Source organism: Cucurbita pepo, chromosome 1, assembly GCF_057944985.1.
Source record: "Cucurbita pepo subsp. pepo isolate OVF chromosome 1, ASM5794498v1, whole genome shotgun sequence".
Classification (NCBI taxonomy): domain Eukaryota; kingdom Viridiplantae; phylum Streptophyta; class Magnoliopsida; order Cucurbitales; family Cucurbitaceae; genus Cucurbita; species Cucurbita pepo.
In genome coordinates this window covers 14,486,808-14,513,136 of record NC_141798.1, presented here as the reverse complement: position 1 = coordinate 14,513,136, position 26,329 = coordinate 14,486,808, and the positions used below count along the sequence as shown (strand labels likewise).

Here is a 26,329-nt window from a genome sequence, read left to right as displayed (position 1 = left end):
ATAAATCTAAAATTATTATTACTCAAAGAAACAATACTGAGATAACTCGTGTTGTTGGAACTGTGTTTTACTAACTTCTATTTCAACTAAAATAATTTCTATAAATAACTCCTATAACACTCGGCTGAAATAGGTTACTCCTACTAAAAATGAACAACTCAAGTCATTCAAACCAGCAACAAGTTCACTAAATTCTGGCACCTTCTTCTTCCTTCCTTCTTCCTTCTTCCTCCTCCTTCCTTCCTTTCTTCTTTCTTCTTCTTCCATTTTTTTTCTTCCCTTTGCAGAATAGAGGACGAACAAAAGTGTACAAATTATAGTCGAAAAATATATTTATGTAAACACTTTTTTTTCTCTTTTTTATATATATATTAATCTGCAAAAATTTAAGAATTAAAAAAAAAAAAAAAACACTAATCTCTGATTGGAAATCAAATCATAAATCTGACATTCTTCCTCATCTTTCATATAGTTTCTCAGCTGCCCAAGTTTTCCAAAAGTTGTATTTCAAATTTTCTACTTTTTTTTCATGTACAGATCATGAACACCCCCATTTTCTTTTCTTTTCTATTCTCTTCTTTTCTTTTGCACGCCACTCTAAATTATAACTCCCAAAACAACACCCCCTTGCTTTTTTCTAATGTCACCCAAACAAAACATGGATATTTTGGGTACACAAGAAACAAAAAAAAAAAAAAAAGACAGAGAAAAAGATGAAGAAATTATTGGTACTAGTTGTGCAGAGGATCCGGGCAGCTGGGGACTGTTCGTTTGTTGTCTTCGAACCCTCTCATTCCATTGAAATAGTTCCGGAGCAGCTTCTCCTTGCTTCCTCCACCGCCGCCCACGTGGGTTTCCTCTGGAATTAGATTCTCCGGGAAGAGTCTGGCAGAGACGGCGCGGGGTTGGTGGCAGAAGACGACCCAGATGAATAAAGCCATAACCAAGAAAGTAGAGAGAAATCGGCGCTGTCGGGTCGGAGTGACGCCGCCGCACATTGCTGATATGGTTTTTTGAAATGGGTTTTTGGTTTGGATTGTAATTTATAAATGAAGGATGGAGTTGGAATAGAGATTTGCCAAAAAGTTGGGGTTGAATTGGAATTATAGGCATTTGATGCGGGGAGTTATTTGGGCAAAGGTAGAAGGTTGACGATTGGTGGAGAGAGAGAGAGAGAGAGAGCGAGAGAGATGGAGATGGAGACAGAGACAGTGAAGGTGAGACCCATTAGTGGGGCGTGTGAACTGAGATGTAAATAGTAACATAGTGACCTCTCTAAGCCTAAGTTCTGAATTCTCTCAAATTTCTATCATTATTCCTATTTTTAACTCTTCTTAATATAATTATTTTATTCTTCACAACAAATGGCTTCACATTTCTTCAATAATTGTGGACTTCTAACTTCGTTCAATCTCCCCAACACATCCAAAACAAAAATCTCAATAATAGATGGTTCAAAAATTATTATTATTATTTTTGTATGCAATCCCATCTCAGGTACTGTTTAGGTTTTTAATTAATGTAATTATAATTTTAGGAGATAAGAATCTTATTACTTCCCAAGTTTTTCAACCATATATTATTTGATTATTGTACCAAAAATAATATATATATTGTAATTCAAATGGAAGTGTGAAAGCGTATCTTTACCCTTCACAGTATTGTTTGATTTGGTTTCTTTTTCAATCAAAATTAATATTTTTTCAACCTATATATTTGAAGAAAACGAAACAGTTGACACTAAAATTTGTTTTTTCTCTTATTATTAAACTAATTTTTTTTTTTTTTTTTTTTTTTTTTTTTTTTTTTTTTAAATAAAGAGGAAAGGAACCCAATAATTTTTCACACTTAAAATTTTTGTGAGGTAAGTTGGTTGTGTTACGGATAGTTGACCGTTCATTATAAGGCAAATATCTAGATATTTGCATTACATTACCGGTTACCATATTTGCCATTTTATTAAAGGCCAATATATTGTATTCATTTATTATTTTTTCTTTTTATCGCTATTTTCATATTATTTGTAATTTACCATATTTCTGTATTCTGTAAATGATTATAAATAAGAGAACTCTCACCACCATTTAGGTGTGGTGGATTCAGCAAACATTCACATGGTATCAGAGCCCTTTCGGTTTAACAACCTTGATCCTTTCTTCTCTATGGCTTTCGAATCTTCTTATCATCTTCTTCCTTTCAATACTCTAATCCATATGATCACCATCAAACTTTCTTCCTCCAATTATCTTCTCTGGAAAAGCCAACTTCTCCCTCTCCTTGAGAGTCAAGACATGTTGGGCTATGTCGATGGAACTATGGTTCCACCACCTCGCTTTGAACCAGAAACCTCCTCAACACTCAACCTCAAATATTTGGCATGGAGAGCAGCCGATCAACGACTTCTCTGTCTCCTGCTCTCCTCTCTCACTGAGGAAGCCATGGCTGTTGTCGTTGGTCTATCTACTGCACGTGATGTTTGGCTTGCGTTGGAAACTACGTTCAGCCATCAGTCGAAAGCTCGTGAACTGAGACTCAAGGATGACTTGCAGTTGATGAAACGTGGCACCGAACCTGTTGCTGAGTATGCCCGTGCCTTCAAAAAAATTTGTGACCAACTTCATGCTATTGGCAGACCCGTCGAGGACATTGATAAAGTGCACTTGTTCCTTCGTGGACTCGGCACCGAATTTTTAGCTTTTTCTACTGCTCAGATGGCTCTCACGCCTATCCCCTGTTTTGCAGATTTAGTCTCTAAAGCTGAAAGTTTTGAGTTGTTCCAGCGCTCCCTTGAGTCCTCTGACACCACTCTTACAGCATTCACAGCCACTAATCGTGGTCGCACCCATGGAAGCCACCCTGCTTCCTTTACCAACAAGCGAGGTCGTTCTTATTCTCACAAAAACAACTCTTCTAATCGAGGACGAACCCACTCAAGTCAGGGTCGTCGACCACCTCACTGCCAAATATGCCGCAAAGAGGGCCATTATGCTGACCGCTGCAACCAACGGTATGTTCGACCTGGTTCTTCTCATGCTCACCTTGCTGAAGCCTTTAACACGTCATGTTCTATTGCTGGACCCGATGCTGCTGATTGGTTTCTGGATACTGGAGCTTCGGCCCATATGACTGCCGACCCATCTATTCTGGATCAGTCTAAAAATTACACGGGTAAGGACTCTGTGATCGTAGGAAACGGTGCATCCCTACCCATTACCCACACCGGTACCCTTTCTCTTGTTCCAAATATTCACTTATTAGATGTCTTGGTTGTCCGTCACCTCACTAAAAATCTTCTTTCCATAAGTAAATTAACGTCTGATTTTTCTCTCTCCGTTACATTTACTAATAATCTTATTACTATCCAGAATCGTCAAAGAGGAAGGGTGGTGGCAACCGGTAAAAGAGATGGAGGGCTATATGTGCTGGAGCGCGGCAACTCTGCTTTTATTTTAGCCCTTAGAAACAAATCTTTACGTGCTTCATATGATATATGGCATGCTCATCTGGGTCATGTGAATCATTCTGTTATTTCTTTTTTAAATAGAAAAGGTCATCTTTCTCTTACGTCTTTATTGCCTTCTCCATCATTATGTAATACTTGTCAGCTTGCGAAAAGTCATCGATTGTCTTATTCCCGCAATGAACGTAGGTCGTCTCATGTGTTAGATCTTATTCATTGTGATCTTTGGGGTCCTTCTCCCGTCAAATCAAATTCGGATTTTCTTTATTATGCTATTTTTATTGATGATTATTCTCGATTCACTTGGTTTTACCCTTTAAAATTTAAATCTGATTTTTTTGATATTTTTCTTCAATTTCAAAAATTTGTGGAAAATCAATATTCTTCTCATATCAAGGTATTTCAAAGCGATGGTGGTACCGAATTTACTAGTACTTGTTTCAAAACTCATTTACGTAATTCTGGCATCCACCATCAACTCTCTTGTCCATATACACCTGCTCAAAATGGTCGTGCTGAGAGAAAACATCGTCATGTGACTGAGACTGGCTTGGCCCTTCTCTTTCACTCTCATCTTTCTCCTCGTTTTTGGGTTGACGCCTTCAGCACTGCAGCTTACATTATCAACCGGTTGCCTACTCCACTTCTTGGAGGTAAGTCACCCTTTGAACTTCTTTATGGCTACACTCCATATTATGACAATTTTCATCCCTTTGGTTGTCGTGTTTATCCTTATTTGCGTGATTATATGCCTAACAAGCTTTCTCCCCGCAGCATTCCTTGTATTTTTTTGGGTTATAGTTCTGCTCATAAAGGGTTTCGCTGTCTTGATCCTGCCACAACTAAGCTATATATCACCTGCCATGCTCAATTTGATGAAACTCACTTTCCTACTATCCCTAGCTCCCAGGCCCAACCTCTTTCCTCTATTCCTATTTCAAATTTCTTGGAACCACATCTTCATCATATTGATTCATCCCCCCTACCACTTCATCACCGCACATTCCTCGATCCAATTGATCCCCGTGTGATATTTGTTCTGACCTTGTAGATGAGTCTGTGCAGGTTGATACTTCTCTTGCAGGTTCCACTTTGCCACCCTCGACTTCTAATTCGACCTCTATTGAACCTCCTGTTGATTTCTCTTCTTTGGGCACTCATCCTATGATCACACGAGCCAAAGCTGGTATATCCAAGACTCGTCATCCAGCAAATCTTGGTATTTTGGGCTCATCTAGACTTCTTTCTGCTCTTCTTGCATCCACTGAGCCAAAAGAATTCAAATCTGCAGCTAAGAATCCTGCTTGGGTGGCTGCCATGGATGAAGAAATTCGAGCGTTACAACAAAATGATACTTGGACTTTGGTTCCTCGCCCTGCCAACACCAACATTGTAGGCTCTAAATGGGTGTTTCGTATTAAATATTTGCCTGATGGATCCGTCGAGCGTTTCAAGGCTCGTCTTGTTGCCAAAGGTTATACTCAGGTTTCTGGTCTTGACTACACTGACACTTTCAGTCCGGTGTCAAAGCTACCACTGTCCGTGTTGTGCTTTCTATTGCAGTCACAAATAAATGGCCTCTTCGACAACTTGATGTCAAGAATGCTTTTCTCAATGGAACTCTTATTGAACGTGTTCATATGGAACAACCTCCTGGGTATATTGATCCTCGATTTTTCACTCATGTTTGTCTATTAAAGAAAGCTTTCTATGGCTTAAAGCAAGCTTCTCGTGCTTGGTTTCAGCGTTTTAGCTCATTTCTTCTCACACTTGGGTTTTCTTGCAGTCGCGCTGACACGTCCCTTTTTGTCTTTCATCAGCAATCTAACCTTATCTATTTGCTTCTGTATGTTGATGACATTATTGTTACCGGCAACAACTCATCTCTTATTGACAGCTTTACTCGCAAGCTTCATTCTGAGTTTGCTACCAAAGATTTGAGTTCTCTCAATTACTTTCTTGGTCTTGAAGCTTCACCCACTCCTGATGGTCTCTTTATTAGTCAATTAAAATATGCTCGAGATATTCTTACTCGTGCTCAGTTGCTCGATAGCAAACCAGTTCACACTCCCATGGTTGTTTCTCAACACCTAACTGCTGATGGTTCTCCTTTCTCTGATCCTACTCTCTACAGATCTCTTGTTGGCGCCCTTCAGTACTTGACTATTACGCGTCTAGATATTGCCTATGTTGTCAATTCTGTCAGTCAATTCTTGCATGCCCCTACTGTAGATCACTTTCTTGCTGTCAAACGTATTCTTCGCTATGTCAAAGGAACACTCCACTTTGGTCTTACCTTTTGTCCATCCACTGTTCCTAGTACGCTAGTTGCTTATTTGGATGCTGACTGGGCTGGTTGTCCCGATACTCGTCGTTCTACATCCGGCTATTCTATTTACCTTGGTAACAATCTCGTTTCTTGGAGTGCCAAAAAGCAACCTACTGTCTCACGCTCCAGCTGTGAATCTGAGTATCATGCTCTTGCCACAACTGCTGCTGAACTTCTTTGGGTTACGCATCTTTTGCATGACCTCAAGGTCCCTATTTCACAGCAGCCCTTACTCTTATGTGACAAAAAAAGTGCTATTTTTTTTTTACCTCTAATCCCGTTTCTCACAAGCGGGCCAAACATGTTGAACTAGATTATCATTTCCTTCGAGAACTTGTTATCGCTGGCAAACTTCGCACACAATATGTACCCTCTCATCTCCAAGTTGCTGACATCTTCACAAAGAGTATTTCTCGACCTCTCTTTGAATTTTTCAGATCCAAGCTTCACGTTCATTCAAATCCGACGCTTAGCTTGCGGGGGTGTGTGTTAAGGATAGTTGACCGTTCATTATAAGGCAAATATCTAGATATTTGTCTTACATTACGGGTTACCATATTTGCCATTTTATTAAAGGCAAATATATTGTATTCATTTATTATTCTTTTCTTTTATCGCTATTTCCATATTATTTGTAGTTTACCATATTTCTGTATTCTGTAAATGATTATAAATAAGAGAACTCTCATCACCATTTAGGTGTGGTGGATTCAGCAAACATTCACAGGTTGGCTATTTTTTTTTTTTTTTTTTTTAGAATGGTTGGTTTGTGGGAATATGATTTATTAAAAAATGCCAGGTGAGAATCGAGATTAACAGTATTTTAGTAGATTGTCTGATTCTAAAATTTATTATACTTTGCATATATTTATAACCATGAGCGTCATTTTTCATATGTATGGGAGGCTCCATCTATATTGATAGGATCTGCATTTGTAGCATAATAATTGATTGTTGCGAGGTCGTACCCTTCCATATATATATATGATATGTATGATAAAATCTATGTAATTTTAACATGGTATTGTGTGCGGAAAATATGAAGAGGTCACCAACTACCGTCAAGCAATAAATTTGTCTAGTTAAAGGCATGGGTTTCAAAGGATATCATACTATTTGGCTCAACACACTGTGGTCATTCTCCATTACAATCATAGTACTATATGAAGACTAGTAGAGAGTCACCAACTATTTTTTGTTGTGAATTGTCTTGATTAACAAGGTTTATATATTTAACTTAGTTCGATCAGCTAGGAGGTCACGCCCCACGTGTTTAAAATGAGTTTTATCTAATAGTAGGAGAATAGTAAAGAGCATACTTGAACCGGATACTTGAACCAGCTAACCAAAAGTAAGACCCACATGTTTAATATAAACACAAATGAGTTGCTAGGGTCTACTATAATTGTGGTAATAGATTGCAACCTCTAACCTATGGAAGTTTTACCATCTAAGAAATACGGTAAATGATTTAATTTTATGATATGAATGACTATGATCCAACCAATGATGCTTATTTTCTGAGTACTTTTATACTCGCAAATGTTATCTTTCTTTTCATTTAGTGTCTAAACTTACCTAGCTTGTAAAGATGGTGTACCATAGCATCAAAACTATGAAGCAAAAATAGATCAATTTCGGATGTAAGCTCCAGTGTTCTTTGATTACATTGTGTTATTTTATATTATTTTGAGCAGCAATGATTTTGTGAACATTTTCCTATAATTTAAACTAGCATTTATTCCCCTCATCCCAATGGCCTATATGAAAAGTTGGATTGTTATGTTGACAAGATTTTAATGTAACCCTAAGCTAATTGATGTATGATAAAATATGACATCATAGGAAAGGACGATAGAGGTAGAGGTGGAAGAAGACGAGCTCAAGTAATACCCAAAATTCCTCAATAGGTGAACTACCATCGAGACATGTGTCTGATAAACCGTGCTCTCAACTTAGCTTTAGTAACACTAACTTTAGAAGTTTTGCACTTTTAAAACTGCAACAATAGATCAATTAGGACAAAGGATGTATGATAAAGAGGCCAAATAACAAGTACAGTAATGATAGGTATGTTGCCCATTCATGATCACCACATATTTGTGTTATCTAATTATGTTCTACCCCATTCAAGACTACACTTGTGAAACAAGTACAGTTAGAAAAAGATTAATTCGAGCCTAGTTTATTAGTATCTGTTAGTGTTAGTGAAGGAATGAATGATTTGTTAGTGTTAGTGTTGGAATGAGTGATTGAATGGTTGATGAGAATATATATTATAAAGAGCTAGAAGGCTATATATATATTACATATAGAACATAAAAAGATATTTTCTAAGCAAGTAAATAAATTAAAACTAAATCAAATCAACTCCTAAGATTTGATCAGAAACATTAACGGAAAAATACTAACTGACAGCAATCTAAAACAGGTGATCTTTAACACTTCTCCTTGTTTAGATGCTGCAAACTCTAAGCCTTTTCCTGAACACTCATCTTACTCCAATTATCTTTTTGTTTAGAGGTCGATCAACCAACTCTCAGGTTTTATTTTTCTCGATCATCGAAAGCTCCTCCTGCATTGCAGCCATCCAATGTTGACTGTTTTTTTACATCATGGAACCCTGCAGGCTCACAAACAGCTACATTACATCTTTGATAAATATCAGACAACAACCTTGTACCTCTGACAAGTGCACCATCAACCAAAGCATCTTGTCGTTCATCTTCAGACTCTTCTTGTTGTTCATCTTCAGACTCTTCTAGTCGTTCATCTTTAGACTCTTCTAACATGCAAGTTTCAAATGATGTCAGGTCCTTCACAACTTTTGTTGAAATTCGATTTTGCAAGTACACAGTAGCGTTTGCTACTTCTCCCCAAAAACATTTTAGAAGATTCTTCTCATGAAGCATGCATCTTGTCATCTCCCTTATGAATCTATTCTTCCTTTCACTGACGTCATTTTGTTGAGGAGTGTATGGTACTGTCAATTGATGTTCAATACCAGCCTCTTCACAAAACCTGTTAAAAGTTTCTCAAGTGTACTCCTTGCCATTATCTGATCTTATAGTCTGAATCGAGCATGCACTCTGGCCTTAAATTTCCAAAATACACCCGCAACTTCTAACTTTTGCTTCAGCAAGAAGATCCAACACATTCTTGTTAGATCATCAATAAAAACAATGTAATAAAGATTACTATTTAATGATGGTGTTCGCTGAGGACCACAAAGATCAGTATGAACCAGCTGCAGTTTTTTTGAGGCTCTCCATGCCTGTTTAGGAAAGGGTTGCCTATGTTGCTTCCCAAAATTACAAGCACGGCAAAGAGGTATGTCATCATCAATGTCAGCGAGTCCTTCTACCAGCTTCTTTGACCGCATCTGAAGCAAACCTCGATGATGAAAGTGCCCAAGTCTCTTGTGTCAAATCTCAGTAGCACTAGCTCTGGATATAAAGGTCATCTACTCTTTCTCCATCCGATTTAGAGCAAAGCTTTTTCCTTTCATTTTGACATTGAACAAGTCTTTGCCACTAACATCTCTGATCAAGCACGACTTATTCTCAAACAACATTTTATAGCCCTTATCAAGTAATTGACCAACACTTATGAGATTTTGATCAATTTAGGTACAAATAAAATATTTGGAATAAATTTTGTACCTTCATAGCTTGATATAACTACTATGCCTTTTCCCTTGACTTCCAAGTGTTCACCATTGCCAATCCTCACTCTCTTAATTCCTCAAACAACTCATTGTCATATGTCATATGATTTGTGCACCCACTGTTAATGAACCAGCTCTGGCTTGATTCTTTGCCTGAGAAACAAGTGACCACAAAGAATTGATTTTCTTCTTCTTGATTAGCTACCTGTGCATCTACTTCTTTCACCTAACCTTTGACTTTGCAGATCAAAGCTTCATGTCCAAGTTGATTGCATCTAGAGCATTTGGCGTCAAGTCTTCTCCAACACTTGTATGGTGGATGACCTTTCTTCTCACAATGACGGCAAGGTGGATAGGATTTTTTGGAATCTCCTCCTTTTGTCTTATGATAATTGGCAGATGAATCTCCATTCGTCGATTGGTTTTTAAATTTTTTCTTGTTTTCATACCTGCTGTTGTCTTGATGCTTAACAAGTAAGGCACCTTCAATCATCCCTTCTTACCTCATAGATCTCTTTTGCTCTTGTGGTTGTAAAGCATTCAAGAGCTCTATAAGAGAAATCTTTTACAGATCTTTGGTATTTTCCAGAGTAGTAATGGTGGCTTCAAGCTTCTCTAGAACAGTGACCAATAGCTTTTCAACGATCCTAGAATCATTTAACATAGAACCAAGCAATCTCACCTTGTTGGCAATGCTGAGAAGCTTGTCTTTCATCGGCTCAGACTCCTTCATCTTCTGCAACTCGAAATCCCTAATCAAATTCAGGACTCTCATCTCCTTCATATTCAGCCTTGAGGTAATCCCAGATTTCCATTGCTATTTTGAGGGACATTATTCGCATGAAGATCATTTGAGATACAACTGTAAATAGGCAAGCCTTTGCCTTTGATTTTCTTGTCTTCTTTCCTTCTATGCTTTGATTTGTGCTACAATAGGATTTGCTAGAAGTGGAGGGACCTCTTAATTCTCTTCTATTGCTTTCCAGAGATCCAAAACCTCCAGATAAGTCTCCATACGAACGGCTCACATTTGATAATTGTCTCCATCGAAGACTGATGGTGCAACAACTGAAAAACTGGATTCTCTTTCCATTTTGATCTCATGTTTGGTTGAATTCATGTTTAAACTATTTAGGTAAGTTCATAGCCATATTTCAAAAATATTTAATATTAATTTCCACAATTAAGTCTTAAACATGTATGGGTTAACGTCACTAATTAAGTTAAGAAAATTAGGGGTGTTATAGATATTATTTGATGATTTAAAATTAATTACGAACTTCTTAGGTATATATACACAATATTCTAAAAGATATTTATAATCACAATAATCAATTATTTAATTTATATTTCAGAAATATAGAAAAATAAAAAGAAAAAAATATTTATATAAAATCATATAGAAAATGTCCTATTCTATTTTGACGTTGTGTTCGAGTCATCGAAACAAAATCTTAGGAGATTAATTTTTAGATTTGAAAAACAAATTTATAGAAGTAGATGAATATAGATAAAAAGAGGGTGTGATGTAGTTAGAGAACATTGAAGGGAGTTTGAAGTAGTTGTTAAAATGTCAATCCCATAATAACACAACACAACCTGTCTTTCAGTTCTTATTTTGTAGTGAAGCTTTTGGAAGGGTTTCGTTTGTTTTTATTGTACAAAGGAGAAGAAGAAGAAGAAGAAGGAAAAAGGGTAAGACATTGACGTTGATATTGGTGGTATTATCCAAAGTCACATCTGTTTGTGGTGTGTACCCCTACTAAACAACTCACTTATTCCAAATCACTATACCGACACCCACAAGAAATTTTCTTTTTAGGTCTTTGACACATGCTACATAATCCCCAAAACCCAATCAAATCATCTTTACCTTCCTTCTCCTTTTTTTATTGCCTATGTATTCACATTTTTCCTGAATATACTAAATTAAGTGACATAATACTTCACTTAAATATATTTAAAAAATAATTATTTATAGGAAAAAAAAAAAAAAAAAAAAAAAAACCAATAATTTACAAACATTCAATTTTTTTTTTAAAGAAAATACCAAGTTGAAGTGAGGGCCGTTAGGTGCAACGTTCTAATTACCGACTTTCAATTCAATTGTGTTTTTGTTTTCAATAAAACAATATTTAGATTTAGCTGAGTTAGTCATATTAAAATTAAAGTTTTAAATTTTATATCACATGTGTAAATAGGTGAAGAATCAATAGTCTTTTTTAGTTAAGTTTTCAATTTCTTTTGACTTTGGACACATTTGTAGATGCATTCACATTTTCTTTTTATTGTTCAATACATCCTTACCTGCCATATAAATTTGGGTGTTTTGTCGGTCCAATTTCATATGATTTATTATTAATTTGGAGATAATTAATATCTTTAATATAATAGAAAAGAGTATCAAGATTTAAACTTTAATTTTAAATGAAAAACTATATTTCAAAACGTGTATTAATTTAATTTTTTTTTTAATAAATTTATTATTATTATTTTTTAATGACTTTTGTACTTTACCTTTTGCTTTCGCTGTTAAAAAAGATTGCTTTTCAACTGAACAACTAAATGAATAAACAAATGGTTAAATACACTTAATAGCCTATATATTCTTTTTTTATATATAAAATTTTCTACTGTACATGAAAAAAATAATAATAATAACCTGATAGCGAATACATTATTTTTTAAAAAAAATATTTAAATTTATTAAAAAAATATTTGTTTATTAACATATGGTGCTTAAATAAGTATTCATTTGATGTAATAACGGTTGGATGTTGGATGATGGAAGTCTCACATCCACTAATTTAGGGAATGATCATGTGTTTATAAATGAGGAATACTAACTCCATTGGTATGAGGCCTTTTGGGGAAGCCCAAAGCAAAGCCATGAGAGCCTAGGCTCAAAGTAGACAATATCATACCATTATGGAGAGTCATATTCGTCTAACAATAACTAAAAAAGAATTAAACAAAAGAAAATTAAAAAACGAAATAAAAAAATGAATACATTGGGCCCGATAATATTTAAAATATTTGCATGGTGACAGCCCTTGATCCGCTTCCATCCTTGACCACCTCCTTTTTGTCACCTTTAAATATTAGAGAATAGGAATGAGTAAAAAAAGATTCATTAGGTAACCTACTTATAGATTTTTAATCGTATCCTTAAGGTGTGCTACAGTACCACTCTTTCTTGTCGTTACATGCATATTCAACAAAATAGAAAAAAAGAACCTCTCATGCAAAAATCATGACCAAAGTATAAAATTAAGGTTAAGATAAATTAGATCCAATAATATCATGTTTTCAAAGCTATTTCCACAGTCTTGAGCTTCAAAAATTTCTATTAGAAACTTCAAAATTGTCAACAAAACTCTCTAAATTTGTAATTTTGTTATGAACAAAAAGTTCCCATGATCCTAACAAAATGACAATGAAACTAGGGTATATATAGAAAAACATGAGACACATTGAGACACTATGCATAAAGTCTCAAGGCAAACAAAATATTTGTGGTAAATAATGAAAATAATCATTGCATCGAGTCACTATATGTTCTCGTTGCTATGGACGATGCTTCAACATGCACTCGCCTTCACTTTTGCATCTTCTTTTTGTAGCATCTAGATGTTCTATATAACGTCTAAACGACACTTCAACAACTTAGTTTAGACAAAAAAACATCACACCATTGTCCCTTCAAGACTCAGTCTTCCATTTGTATCCAATTTCTTTCAATTTTTTCCTTCAAATTTTCTAAATTTACTGAAATAACTCAACTAATACAAAATAAATAAAAATTTACATAATAATGGTCTGTTAATTGTCAAAACTAGCTATAAATAAATTCTAGAAATAGCTTATCACATCTTTCATTTTCAAAGAAAAAAAAAAAAAAAAAAAAAAGAAAAGAAAAGAAAAGAGAAGAATTGGAAGGGTTTGACCATCTTTAGATATAAACACAGAAACTAGTCTCTTCTTGGATTTTCTTTGTTGTTTCATCCATCTCTAGTTAAGCAAGCATGATTTACTTTAATTAATTTAATCTCAAATCAATAGACATTTTAACTAACCCATCATCTTCTAATTATGAATCAAACTTATTAAACAATAATAATTAAGTTCCCCCTCACGTATTGTTAATAAAATGTTAAATTTATTGGAGTTTTTAAAATTAAGTCACCATTGGATGTGGAAAGAGTAGTCTCAATCAGCCATTAATGAGATTGGAGCTTCTCTAAGAATGCATCTCCTAATAAACTCAATTATTGTGGCTTTAACTTTCAAATTATTTTGTCAAATTATTGGTCTCAAAAGAATTATATTCTACTCTGAAATTGCAAAAATGAAAAAAATGAAAAAAGAAAAAAAGATGGGATTGAAAAACTTGGAGGTTTGAAATGTTATAAAATGGAATGTGGAGTTGGAAAAGTAATGAGAAAAGTGGGTTTTGTTTTGTTAAGTAAGCTCATGGTTGTGTGCAAAGAAAAGACGAAATATATAGTTGCCTGAAATAGTTGTTTCTTCTTTTTTCTAATTCAAAACATTCAAATCATTTTTTCCATTATTATTATTTCTTTAATTTATGTGCACAAAGGGCCAATTTTCTAATTCATTTCTCCATTTTTTTTTTTTTATTTGTAGGTATACGTTTTCTATTGGTAAGATCTCATTCTTTTGGGCTCCTATAAGTAACCAATTTGATTTTAGGCAAGTGATACTTGTAGGGATCACTAGGACGAGCTATCATGCAGGCATAGTGTACTATAGGTGGTTAGAATATGTGTAATTAGAACCAAGGATAAGCGATTTTGGTGATTACGACATGTGCATGATGAACCCCTATTGAGCGTAGAAACAGGTGAACCTGTAAACCAGTCCTAATTGGACTAGGGACTACGTGGGTAGGTGGAAAGCCCTATTGAGTGTAGAAACAGGGAAACCTATAAACCAGTCCTTGTTGGACTAGGGGCTACACTGGTAGGTGACAAGATAAGAACCCCTATTAAGCGTAGAAACGAGTCAAAGCCGATGTTGCGACTTCGTAAACCATCCTGGTTGGACTAGGGACTATGTGGGTAGATGGTTTAGCATGAACAACTCTTATTGAGTGTAGAAACAAGTCAGGGCTGATGCTGCGACTTTGTAAACTGGTATTGTAAGAGATGAGGGACTACGTGGGTAGGTGGTTTGTCATGAACAGCTTCTATTGAGTATAGAAACGGGTCAAGGCCGATGTCGCGACACCGTAAACCAGTCTCGACAAGGGACTAGAGACAACACGGGTAGATGAACAATACAGAATTACTTGGATCATCGTTTAGACCAAAGGAAAGCCATGGAAATCTACTAGGAGAAGGAAGGTTGAGAGCCTACAAGTAGGTTGCTTACTGAGTATATTTTTATATTCACCCCATTTTCTCTTTCTTTTTTTCAGGTACCAGTCGAGGTGGAGAAGTGTTCCAGAGTTGCACTGTCATAGAGGAGTATCGTTCCGGAGCATCAGTCCGTTTTCACATTTGGAGTCTTTTTATTTTTCGTTTGTAAAATGTTGTACAATGTCGTTTTAATATTTGGATTTAAGTTTTATGTCGTTGACTTCTTTTTCTTGTTTTAAGTTTTATCGATTTTTATCTTCTATTTTATTTTATCGAATCTGCGTAAGTGAATGCGCATAGATGAAGAAAAAAGGAGGAATCAAGGTATGAAATTGTAAATGATGAAAAAAATTGGACTGACAAAGCACATCTAGTAACCATGTAGGACGGCATAAACGACTAATCAGTAGATGGAGAAATGAGAGGAATCAAGGCATAGAATTTTAAATGTTGAACTTGAGATCTACACGTTGTTAGCACAAACGCTCTAACCAACTAAGGTGTAAATGATGAAAAAAATTGGGATGCAAAGCATATCTAGTAACCATGTAGGCCGACATAACCGACTAATCAGTAGATGGAGAAATGATGTTGAACCTACGATCTTCACGTTATTAGCACAAACGCTCTAACCAACTAAGCTAATAATAAACCTTGCTCACTAATACACATTCCTCACCACACAACCATTGCATTTGCCTACTACAAATAAACTATGACTTTCTCACTAACAAGCTAACAAAACCCTATGGACACGACAACGGTTGCATTGGTCCATTCAAGTTTCAAACCTACCACCTTCACATTATTAGCACAACATTCTAACCAACTGAATTATTAGGCCTTGTTGATTGAAATACATCCACACCACACAACCGTTGCAAGCACATTCTACTAACCATGTAGGACGACATTAACGACTAATCTGCAAAAGTGAATGGGCGTAGATGAAGTAAGAAGAGGAATCAAGGCCTGAAATAAAAATGTGAAAAAAAAAAAAAAAAAAATCTCCAATGCAGCAAGTGCAACCTTCGTATTATTAGCACAATGCTGTAACTAATTAAGCTAATAGACTTTATTGATTGAGATCAATACTCACCACACAATAAACTAGGGCTTTCTGAATAAGAAGCTAACAAAACCTTATGGCTTCCTTGACAAAGCACATTCTAGTAACCATGGAGAACGACTGAAACGGCTAATGCGCGTAAGTGAATGGTCATAGATTGAGAAAGGAGAGGAAAATTGGCCCTATAGGTTTCGAACCTACAACCTTCGCATCATTAGCACGACGCTCTAACCAACTAAACTAATAGGCCTTGCCAAATGTTACACATCCTTATCACTCATCCGTCGCATTTGCCTACTACACATAAATTACGTTTGCATTATTAGCACGACTCTCTAACCAACTGAGCTAATAATCCTTGCTAATTGATACAAATTCCCACCACACAACCATTGCATTTGCCTACTACACATAAACTATGGCTTTCTTGACAAAGCATATTCTAGTAACCATGTAGAACGACATAAATAGCTAATCAGCGTAAGTGAATGGTCGTTGAGAAAGGAGAGGAATCTAGAATTGTAAATGATAAAAAAAAAATATGACCTCCAACCAACAGAGCTAATAGGCCTATTGTAGATGAAAAAAGGAGAAGAATCAAGGCATGGAATTGTAAATGATGAAAAAACACTAGCCCATGCAAGTTTCAAACATGCGACCTTCATGTTATTAGCACAAAGCTCTAACCAACTGAACTAATAGGCCATCCTTATTGATTCACATCCACACCACACAAACGTTGCATTTGCCTACTACACATAAATTATGGTTTTCTTAATAAGAAGCTAACAAAACTGTATGACTTTCTTGACAAAACACATTCTAGTACCCATGTAGAACGACATAAACGTATAATCAGCGTATGTGAATTACCGTAGATTGATAAAGGAGAGGAATCAAGAGATAGAATTGTAAATGACGAAAAAACACGATGCTCAAACAATCAAAGCTAATAGGCCTATTGTAAATGAAAAAAGAAAAAAAAAAAAAAAAAAAAAAAGAAGAGAATAGTCAAAGACGCAGAATTGTAAGTAATGAAATTTTTTTTGGCCCATACAAGTTTCAAACCTACGATATTCGTATTATTAACACGACACTCTAACCAACTAAGCTAATAAGTCTTGTTGAATGTTACAAATTCTCAACTCACAGTCGTTGCATTTCCCTACTACACATAAACTAAGGCTTTCACAATAAGAAGTTAACGAAACCTTATGGCTTCCTTGACAAAACATATTCTAGTAACCATGTAGAACAACATAAACGGCTAATCAAATACGACGCTCTAAAAAATAGAGCTAATAGGCCTATTGTAGATGAAAAAAAAGGAGAAGAATCAAGGCATGGAAATGTAAATGATGAAAAAAAACTAGCCCATGCAACTTTCAAACCTGTGACCTTTGTATTATTAGCACGACTCTCTAACCAACTGAACTAATATACCTTACTAATTGATACAAATTCTCACCACACAACCGTTGCATTTTCCTACTATACATAAATTATGGCTTGACATAAATGTTTAATCAACGTAAGTGGACATAAACGTTTAATCAACGTAACTGAATAGACGTAGATGGAGAAAGGAGAGGAATCAAGGGCTCTAACAACATGAGCTAATAGACAAAGAATTGTAGATGAAGAAAGGAGAAGAATCTAAGGCATGGAATTGTAAATGATGAAAAAAATTAAAATGATGAAAAAAATTAACTCATGCAAGTTTCAAACTTGTGACCTTCACATTATTAGCCCAACACTCTAACAAACTAAGCTAATAGGCCTTGTTGATTGATAAACATTCTTACTACACAACCGTTGCATATGCCTACTACACATAAACTATGGCTTTCTCAATAAGAAGCAACAAAATCCTATGGTTTCATTGAAAAAACACATTCTAGTAACCATAGGATGGAATAAACCGCTAATCAGCATGAGTGAATAGGCATAAATGGAGAAAGGAGAGGAATCAAGGCATAGAATTGTAAATTATGAAAAAACAAGACGTTCTAACCAATGAAAAAAATGTGATGAAAAAAAAAGGAAAAGCAGGTATCAAACCTATGAACTTCATATTATAAGTACGACGCTCTAACCAACATAACTAATAGGTCTATTCCAGATGAAAAAAAAAAAGGTGATGAAAAAATATTGGCCCATATAAGTTTTGAACCTACGACCTTTACATTATTAGCACAATAGTCTAACCAACTAAGCTAATAGGCCTTGCTAAATGTTACACATCCTCACCATATAAATGTTTCATTTGCCTACTACACATAAACTAAGGATTTCTCAGTAAGAAGTTAACAAAACCCTATGGCTTCCTTGACAAAGTACATTCTAGTAACCATGTAGAACGACATAAACGACTCATCAGAGTAAGTGATGGCTATAGATTGAGAAAAGAGAGGAATCAAGATAGAGAAATTTAAATGATAAACAAATACCAAGCTCTAACAAACAAAACTAATAGGCCTGTAGATGTAAAAAAGAACAGAATCATGGAATTGTAAAGGATGAAAAAAAAATTGGCCCATGTAAGCTTCAAACTTGCGTGTTATTAGCATGATGCATAGGCCTGGCTAATTGATACACTTTCTCACAACACAACCCTATCATTTTCTTACTGCACATAATAACGATTCAGATTTTCCATTTTTGCCTTATTTGGTTAAGATTTTATTTTTATTTCTATAAATGACAAGATATTATGCTAAGCGTATATTCTTGTCGGAAAATGTGCAATTTCCGACAATAAAGTTATTACCTTAATGGAAATGTTATGAGACACTTTATATTACTATGTTCAACCCTTCTCTTTCCTTAAAAACGATTTTTGCTCTTGAAAGTCACCTTCTGCTGTGTCCGAGGGTGTCTGAAAGAACGGGAAAACTAAGAGTGTTAGAGGGAAAAGCGTGTGGGTTGGTTTACTGGTTTTCGGTGAGTTCTCGAAACATTGGGTTGCTATTTCGAAGGAAGAATGGAGTAGAAGTGAAGTATCGACGTCGAAATCGTTGCGTCGAAGAAGGTTGACTGTCTGAATCAAAGAAGTTGTGCTGCGTGACCGTCGTCGGAATCGAAAGCGGAGAAGGCGGCATCGTCGATTAGGATTTCGTTGTCTGGTGGGTAAGGAAGATGACAGGTCATATTCGGGTCGGGTCTCATGTTCGGCCTCTAACCCAGCCCACAGATGAACGCGGGCCGCATTCGTTTCGGCCCAACAACGATCCAGCAGACGCACGCCTGTTGCGCACTTTCCTAACTTCGTACGCGTACTCACAGCTCGGCTTGGCGTGTACGTCGGCTCGGATCCGTCAATTTCCGCAACTCGGCTTGGTGGCTTAATTGGTCGGCTTGACTTATCAGCTCGGTATCGCTATAATATATCGATTCCTAGGTTTTTGGCCCTTCTGAAGCCGTTTCTGCCCTTAGTTTTTCTATATGAGGTTAGTATGGTTCCTATTCGTCAAAGACAGATTGTGTTGGGAGTTTATTTTGATAAATAACATGAGATTTAGCTACGGTTGTTATGAAAGGTTACTAAATTTTTATGTGGTTATTATAGAACGTATTTAACCGTTGGAATTAGCCTGTTGTGAGTGACTTCGGCCAAGGCCATCGAGGTAAGTGACCTTACTCTTGGAGTTAGCTTACTACGTGTTGTATGATGGTGCGTGCCCTGTGGCCCCTGCAGGCACCATATTCTATGTGATATGACTATATGATGTATGAATTATGTGACTATTTATGCTATGGAAAGTTATGAATTATGTGACTGTTTATGCTATGGAAAGTTATGAATTATGTTGACTGTTGACTGTTAACTGTTTACGCTATGAAAAATATGGATTATGTTGACTGTTGACTGCTTACGCTATGAAAAGTTATGGATTATGTTGACTGTTGACTGTTTACTCTATGAAAAGTTATGGATGATGTTGATTGTTGACTGTTTATGCTTTGAAAAGATTGTTGATTTGCTAGTATTATATGTCATGAAAATGTTGATCGATGTCATGGATACACGTAGTATTATCGAGTCATGTCATGAGATGTTTTTGGAACTGGAATGTATTTTTATGTTATGTAATATGTCATGTAATGTAAATTATGTGACATGCCATGTAATGTAAGAAACGTATATGTGATGTTAGCAATGCTTATGTAACGCCATGTTAGGTATGTTAAGGGACCTCATGCATATATGTATATCACTTACATCGGGATACTTCCCCTTTATGTTACGAAAGAATGAAATACGATATTTATGTTCGTCATGATATCATGCGGGCCCCTTTTCTATTTTGTGGTGTTCGGCGACGTGTATTACGTTGTGCCCGACCAAGCCAAGCAGGGGGTACGTATACGAGCCCACTTGGTGGGTCCATATGCACGTACATGGACCGTGTGTGAAGGAGTACACACATGCAACCCTATTCAGAATAGAAAAGCGCCCAAAGCCATGTAAAGTTTACAAAAAGTTAGGTCCCACTCATATGTTGCATGTGTTTGCATTACTAACCCCAACAGTGAGGTGAATTATTGGATATTTCATAAAATACTCAAGCCACATGCTACCTACATTTTTCAGGTAAAGGCAACGCACCAATGTACGGTTGACGGTGGAGCTGAGGACACCATGGAAGTGGAGTAAAAAGTTAGGTCCCGCTCATATGTTGCATGTGTTTGCATTTCTAACCCCAACAGTGGGGTCAATTACTAGGTATTTCATAAAATACTCAAGCCACATGCTACCTACATTTTTCAGGTAAAGGCAAGGCGCCAATGTATAGTTGACGGTGGAGCTGAGGACACCATGGAAATGGACGAGGGACATTTTTAGTAGTTTATGTTTATTTGACTGATTTAATTTGAAGCGTTCAACATGTTTATTTGACTGATTTAATTTAAATCATTGAACGTTGTTTATTTAGATTTGTTTTGAATTCAGTTACTGAAGGTTTTATTTCCCGCTACTGAAGATTTATTTTGGATTTTTTGACCTTTATGAAAGACTTTTGTGTTTTACAAGGTTTTTTATGATGAGCTTCCACATAATGAGTCATGTATGCATGGGTGACGTCACTAGTTAGGTCTAGAAAATTAGGCGCGTTACATAAACTATCGAAAAAACACTCACACCAACTGAGCTAATAGGCCTATTGTGGATGAAAAATGGAGGAAGCCAATGATAAAAAAAACATGTGACCTTCGTATTATTAGCACAATGATCTAACCAACTAAGCTAATAGACCTTACTTATTGATACAAATCCTCCCCACACAACCATTGCATTTGCCTACCACACATAAACTATGGCTTTCTCAATAAGAAGCTAACAAAACCTTATGGCTTATTCTAGTAACCATGTAGAAGAACAACTCTAAAAAAAGTAAATAAATGGTCGTAGATTAAGAAAGGAGAGGAATCAAGACCAATTCTCTAACAAACTAAGTTAATAGGCGATGCTAATTTATACAAATTCTCATCACACAACCGTTGCATTTGCCGACTATACATAAACTATGACTTTCTTGACAAAGCAGTAACCATGTAGAACGACATAAAGGAGCTGTAAATGATGAAAAAGAATATGAACTTATGGTCGTAGATTGAGAAAGGAGAGGAATCAAGACATAGAGAAGAATCTAAAGCATGAAGCTGTAAATGATGAAAAAGAATATGGGTCATGAAAGTTTTGAACCTACAACCTTTGCATTATTAACCCAATTCTCTAACCAACCAAGTTAATAGGCGTTGCTAATTTATACAAATTCTCATCCCACAACCGTTGCATTTGCCGACTATACATAAACTATGGCTTTCTTGACAAAGCAGTAACCATGTAGAACGACATAAGGGCTAATCAGCGTTAGTAAATGGTCGTAGATTGAGAAAGGAGAGGAATCACGACATAGAATTGTAAATGATAAAAAGACACGAAGCTCTAACCAACCGAACTAATAGGCCTTTTCTAGATGAAATAAAAGGTGATGAAAAAATATAATGAGTGTAAGTGAATGGTCGTAGATTGAGAAAGGAGAGGAATCAAGACATAGAATTGTAAATGATAAAAAGACACGAAGCTCTAACCAATAGAACTAATAGGCCTTTTCTAGATGAAATATGAAAAAATATTGGCCAATGCAGGTTTCAAACCTACGACCTTCTTGACAAAGCACAATCTAGTAACAAATGACATAAACGGCTATGGGAGTAATCACTAACTAGTGAGAGGGCAAAAAGAGGGGGGAAGAACAAAGGAAAGAGTGATGCCCACATTAAATCAATTGATTCGTCATGGTAGAGAAGAAAAACGGCGCACGGACCGTACTCTAGCTTAAGATCAATGTCCCCAGAAGCAAGGAGTATGCCCCCGTCTTTCCACGAGAACACCGAAAAAATCTAATTCAGCTCCACGTAAGATAGCCAAAGTACGGTTGAGCAATCGACATGATATATTTGCAGGAACATTCTATGGTCTTAATAAGAGGAGGTAGAGTGAAAGATTGAGAAGGGAGAGGATTCAAGACATAGAATTGTAAATGTTAAAAAGACAGATGCTTGGCCCATGAAGGTTCCGAAACTACGACCTTCGCGTTATTAGCACAACGCTCTAACCAACTGAGCTAATAGGCCTTGCCAAATGTCACACATTCTCACCACACAACCGTTGCATTTGCCGATTGCACATAAACTATGGTTTTCTTAACAAAGCACATTCTAGTAATGAACGACATAAATGACTAATCATCGTAAGTGAATGGTCGTAGATTGAAAAAGGAAAGGAATCAAGACATAGAATTGTAAATGATAAAAAGACAGACGCTCTAACCAACAGAACTAATAGGCCTTTTCTAGATGAAAAAAAAAAACGTGATGAAAAAAAATTGGCCTCGGTAGATTTCAAACCTGCGACCTTCTCATTGTTAGCACGACAATCTAACCAACTGACCTAATAGGCCTTGTCAAATGTTACACATCCTCACTGCACGGCCGTTGCATTTGCCTACTGCACATAAACTATGGCTTTCTTGACAAAGCACATTCTACTAACGAATGATATAAACGGCTAATGAGCGTAAGTGAATGGTCGTAGATTGAGACAGGAGAGGAATCAAATTCTAGAATTGTAAATGATAAAAAGACACGACACTCTAACCAACAAAACTAACATGTCTTTTCTAGATAAAAAAAAAATTGAACCATGCAAGTTTCGAACCTGCAACCTTCACATTATTAGCATAACACTCTAACCAACTGACCTAATAAGCCTTGTCAAATGTTACACATCCTCACTGCACAGCCGTTGCATTTGCCTACTGCACATAAACTATGGCTTTCTTGACAAAGCACATTCTACTAACGAATGATATAAACGGCTAATGAGCGTAAGTGAATGGTCGTAGATTGAGACACACGACACTCTAACCAACAAAACTAACATGTCTTTTCTAGATAAAAAAAAAAAATTGAACCATGCAAGTTTCAACCTGCAACCTTCACATTATTAGCATAACACTCTAACCAACTAAGCTAATAGGCCTTGGCTAATTGTACACATCCTCACTCCACAGTCGTTGCAGTAGGCTAATGCACATAAACTATGGCTTTCTTTATAAAGCACATTCTAGTAACGAACTACATAAATGGCTAATAAGCGTAAGTGAATGGTCGTAGATTAAGAAAGGAGAGGAATCAAGGCATAAAATTCTAAATGATAAAAAGACACAACCTGCGACATTAGCGTTATTAGCACAACGGTCTAACAAACTGAGCTAATAGGCCTTGCTGAATGTTACACATCCTCACTGCACTGCCGTTGCATTTGCCTACTGCACATAAACTATGGCTTTCTTGACAAAGCACATTCTAGTAACGAACGACATACACGGCTAATCAGCGTAAGTGAATGGGCGTAGATTGAGAAAAGAGAGGAATCAAGACATAGAATTGTAAATGATAAAAAGACACGATGCTCTAACCAACTAAACTAATAGGCCTTTTCTAGAAGAGACTTACGCGTTATTAGCACGACGCTCTAACCAACTAAGCTAATAGGCCTTGTCGAATGTTACACATCCTCACCCACTGTCGTTGCATTTGCCTACTTCACATACACTATGGCTTTATTGAGAAAGCACATTCTAGTAACGAACGACATAAACGGCTAATTTGCATAAGTGAACGGTCGTAGATTGAGAAATGAGAGGAGTCAAGACATAAAATTGTAAATGATAAAAGACACGACGCTCTAACCAACAAAACTAATAGGCCTTTTCTAGATGAAAAAAAAGGTGATGAAAAGAGAAATGAGAGGAGTCAAGACATAAAATTGTAAATGATAAAAGACACGACGCTCTAACCAACAAAACTAATAGGCCTTTTCTAGATGAAAAAAAAGGTGATGAAAAAAAATTGGCCCATGCAGGTTTTGAACCTGCGACCTTCGCGTTATTAGCAGGACGCTCTAACCAACTAAGCTAATAGGCCTTGCCGAATGTTACATATCTTCACCGTACTGCCGTTGCATTTGCCTACTTCACATAAACTATGGCTTTATTGAGAAAGCAAGACATAGAATTGTAAATAATAAAAAGACAGCTCTAACCAACAGAACTAATAGGCCTTTTCTAGATGAAAAAAAAGTGATGAAAAAAATTTGGCCCATCCAGGTTTTGAACCTACGACCTTTGCGTTATTAGCACGAAACTCTAACCAACTGAGCTAAAAGACCTTGCCAAATGTTACACATCTTCACCGGACTGCCGTTGCATTTGCCTACTTCACATAAACTATGGCTTTCTTGAGAAAGCACATTCTAGTAACGAACGACATAAACGGCTAATTTACGTAAGTGAACGGTCGTAGATTAAGAAATGAGAGGAGTCAAGACATAGAATTGTAAATGATAAAAAGACACGACGCTCTAACCAACAAAACTAATAGGCATTTTCTAGATGAAAAAAAACGTCTAACAAACAGAACTAATAGGCCTTGCCGAATGTTATAGATCCTCGCTGCACTGCCGTTGCATTTGCCTAGTTGGCCTTTTCTAGATGAAAAAAAAAAAGTGATGAAACAAAATTAGCCCATGCAGGTTTCGAACCTGTGACATTCGCGTTATTAGCACGATGCTCTAACCAACTGAGCTAATAGGCCTTACCGATTGTTATAGATCCTCGCTGCACTGCCGTTGCATTTGCCTACTACACATAAACTATGGCTTTCTTGAGAAAGCACATTCTAGTAACGAACGACATAAACGGCTAATTTGCGTAAGTGAACAGTCGTAGATTGAGAAATGAGAGGAATCAAGACAAAAAAACTTGGCCCATGCACGTTTCAAACCTGCAACCTTCGCGTTATTAGCACGACGCTCTAACCAACTGAGCTAATAGGCCTTGCAAAATGTTACAGATCCTCGCTGGACTGCCGTTGCATTTGCCTACTACACATAAACTATGGCTTTCTTGAGAAAGCTTATTTTAGTAATGAACAACATAAACGGCTAATTTGCTTAAATGAACGGTCGTAGATTGAGAAATGAGAGGATTCAAGACATAGAATTGTAAATAATAAAATGACAACTCTAACAAACAGAACTAATAGGCCTTTTATAGATGAAAAAAAAATTGGCCCATGCATTCTTCGAACTTGCGACCTTCGCGTTATCAACACGACGCTCTAACCAACTGAGATAATAGGCCTTGCCGAATGTTACACATCTTCACTGGACTGCCGTTGCATTTGCCTACTTCACATAAACTATGACTTTATTGAGAAAGCACATTCTAGTAACGAACGACATAAACGGCTTATTTGCGTAAGTGAACGGTCGTAGATTGAGAAATGAGAGGAATCAAGACATAGAATTGTAAATGATAAAAAGACACGACACTCTAACCAACAGAACTAGTAGGCCTTTTCTAGATGAAAAAAAAAGTGATGAAAAAAAAAATTGGCCCATGCAGGTTTCGAACCTACGACCTTTGCGTTATTAGCACGACGCTCTAACCAACTAAGCTAATAGGCCTTGCCGAATGTTACACATCTTCACCGGACTGCCGTTGCATTTAACTACTTCACATAAACTATGGCTTTCTTGAGAAAGCACATTCTAGTAACGAACGACATAAACGGCTAATTTGCGTAAGTGAACGGTCGTAGATTAAGAAATAAGAGGAATCAAGACATAGAATTGTAGACCTTTGCGTTATTAGCACGACGCTATAACCAACTAAGCTAATAGGCCTTGCGAAATGTTACACATCTTCACCGGACTGCCGTTGCATTTGCCTACTTCACATAAACTATGGCTTTATTGAGAAAGCACATTCTAGTAACGAACGACATAAACGGCTAATTTGCGTAAGTGAACGGTCGTAGATTGAGAAATGAGAGGAGTCAAGACATAGAA

At 36.4% G+C, this 26,329-nt stretch overlaps 1 protein-coding gene and 3 non-coding genes across 4 annotated transcripts; 1 reads left to right on the top strand and 3 right to left on the bottom strand.

The window, feature by feature from the left end:
• Nucleotides 1-2,291: 2,291 nt before the first annotated feature.
• Nucleotides 2,292-14,941, top strand: LOC147794868 (uncharacterized). The gene is made up of 6 exons (XM_087125854.1): nt 2,292-3,512; nt 4,526-4,646; nt 4,752-4,934; nt 5,024-5,117; nt 5,595-5,997; nt 14,897-14,941. The coding sequence occupies exons 1-6, from the start codon at nt 2,292-2,294 to the stop codon at nt 14,939-14,941; spliced, it is 2,067 nt and encodes a 688-aa protein (XP_086981980.1).
• Nucleotides 14,942-24,328: 9,387 nt separating this feature from the next.
• Nucleotides 24,329-24,402, bottom strand: TRNAI-AAU (transfer RNA isoleucine (anticodon AAU)). The gene has a single exon. It is a non-coding gene; the product is annotated as a tRNA-Ile (tRNA).
• Nucleotides 24,403-24,997: 595 nt separating this feature from the next.
• On the bottom strand, nt 24,998-25,071 carry TRNAI-AAU (transfer RNA isoleucine (anticodon AAU)). The gene has a single exon. It is a non-coding gene; the product is annotated as a tRNA-Ile (tRNA).
• An 800-nt stretch (nt 25,072-25,871) lies between these two features.
• Nucleotides 25,872-25,945, bottom strand: TRNAI-AAU (transfer RNA isoleucine (anticodon AAU)). The gene has a single exon. It is a non-coding gene; the product is annotated as a tRNA-Ile (tRNA).
• Between the last annotated feature and the right edge of the window lie 384 nt (nt 25,946-26,329).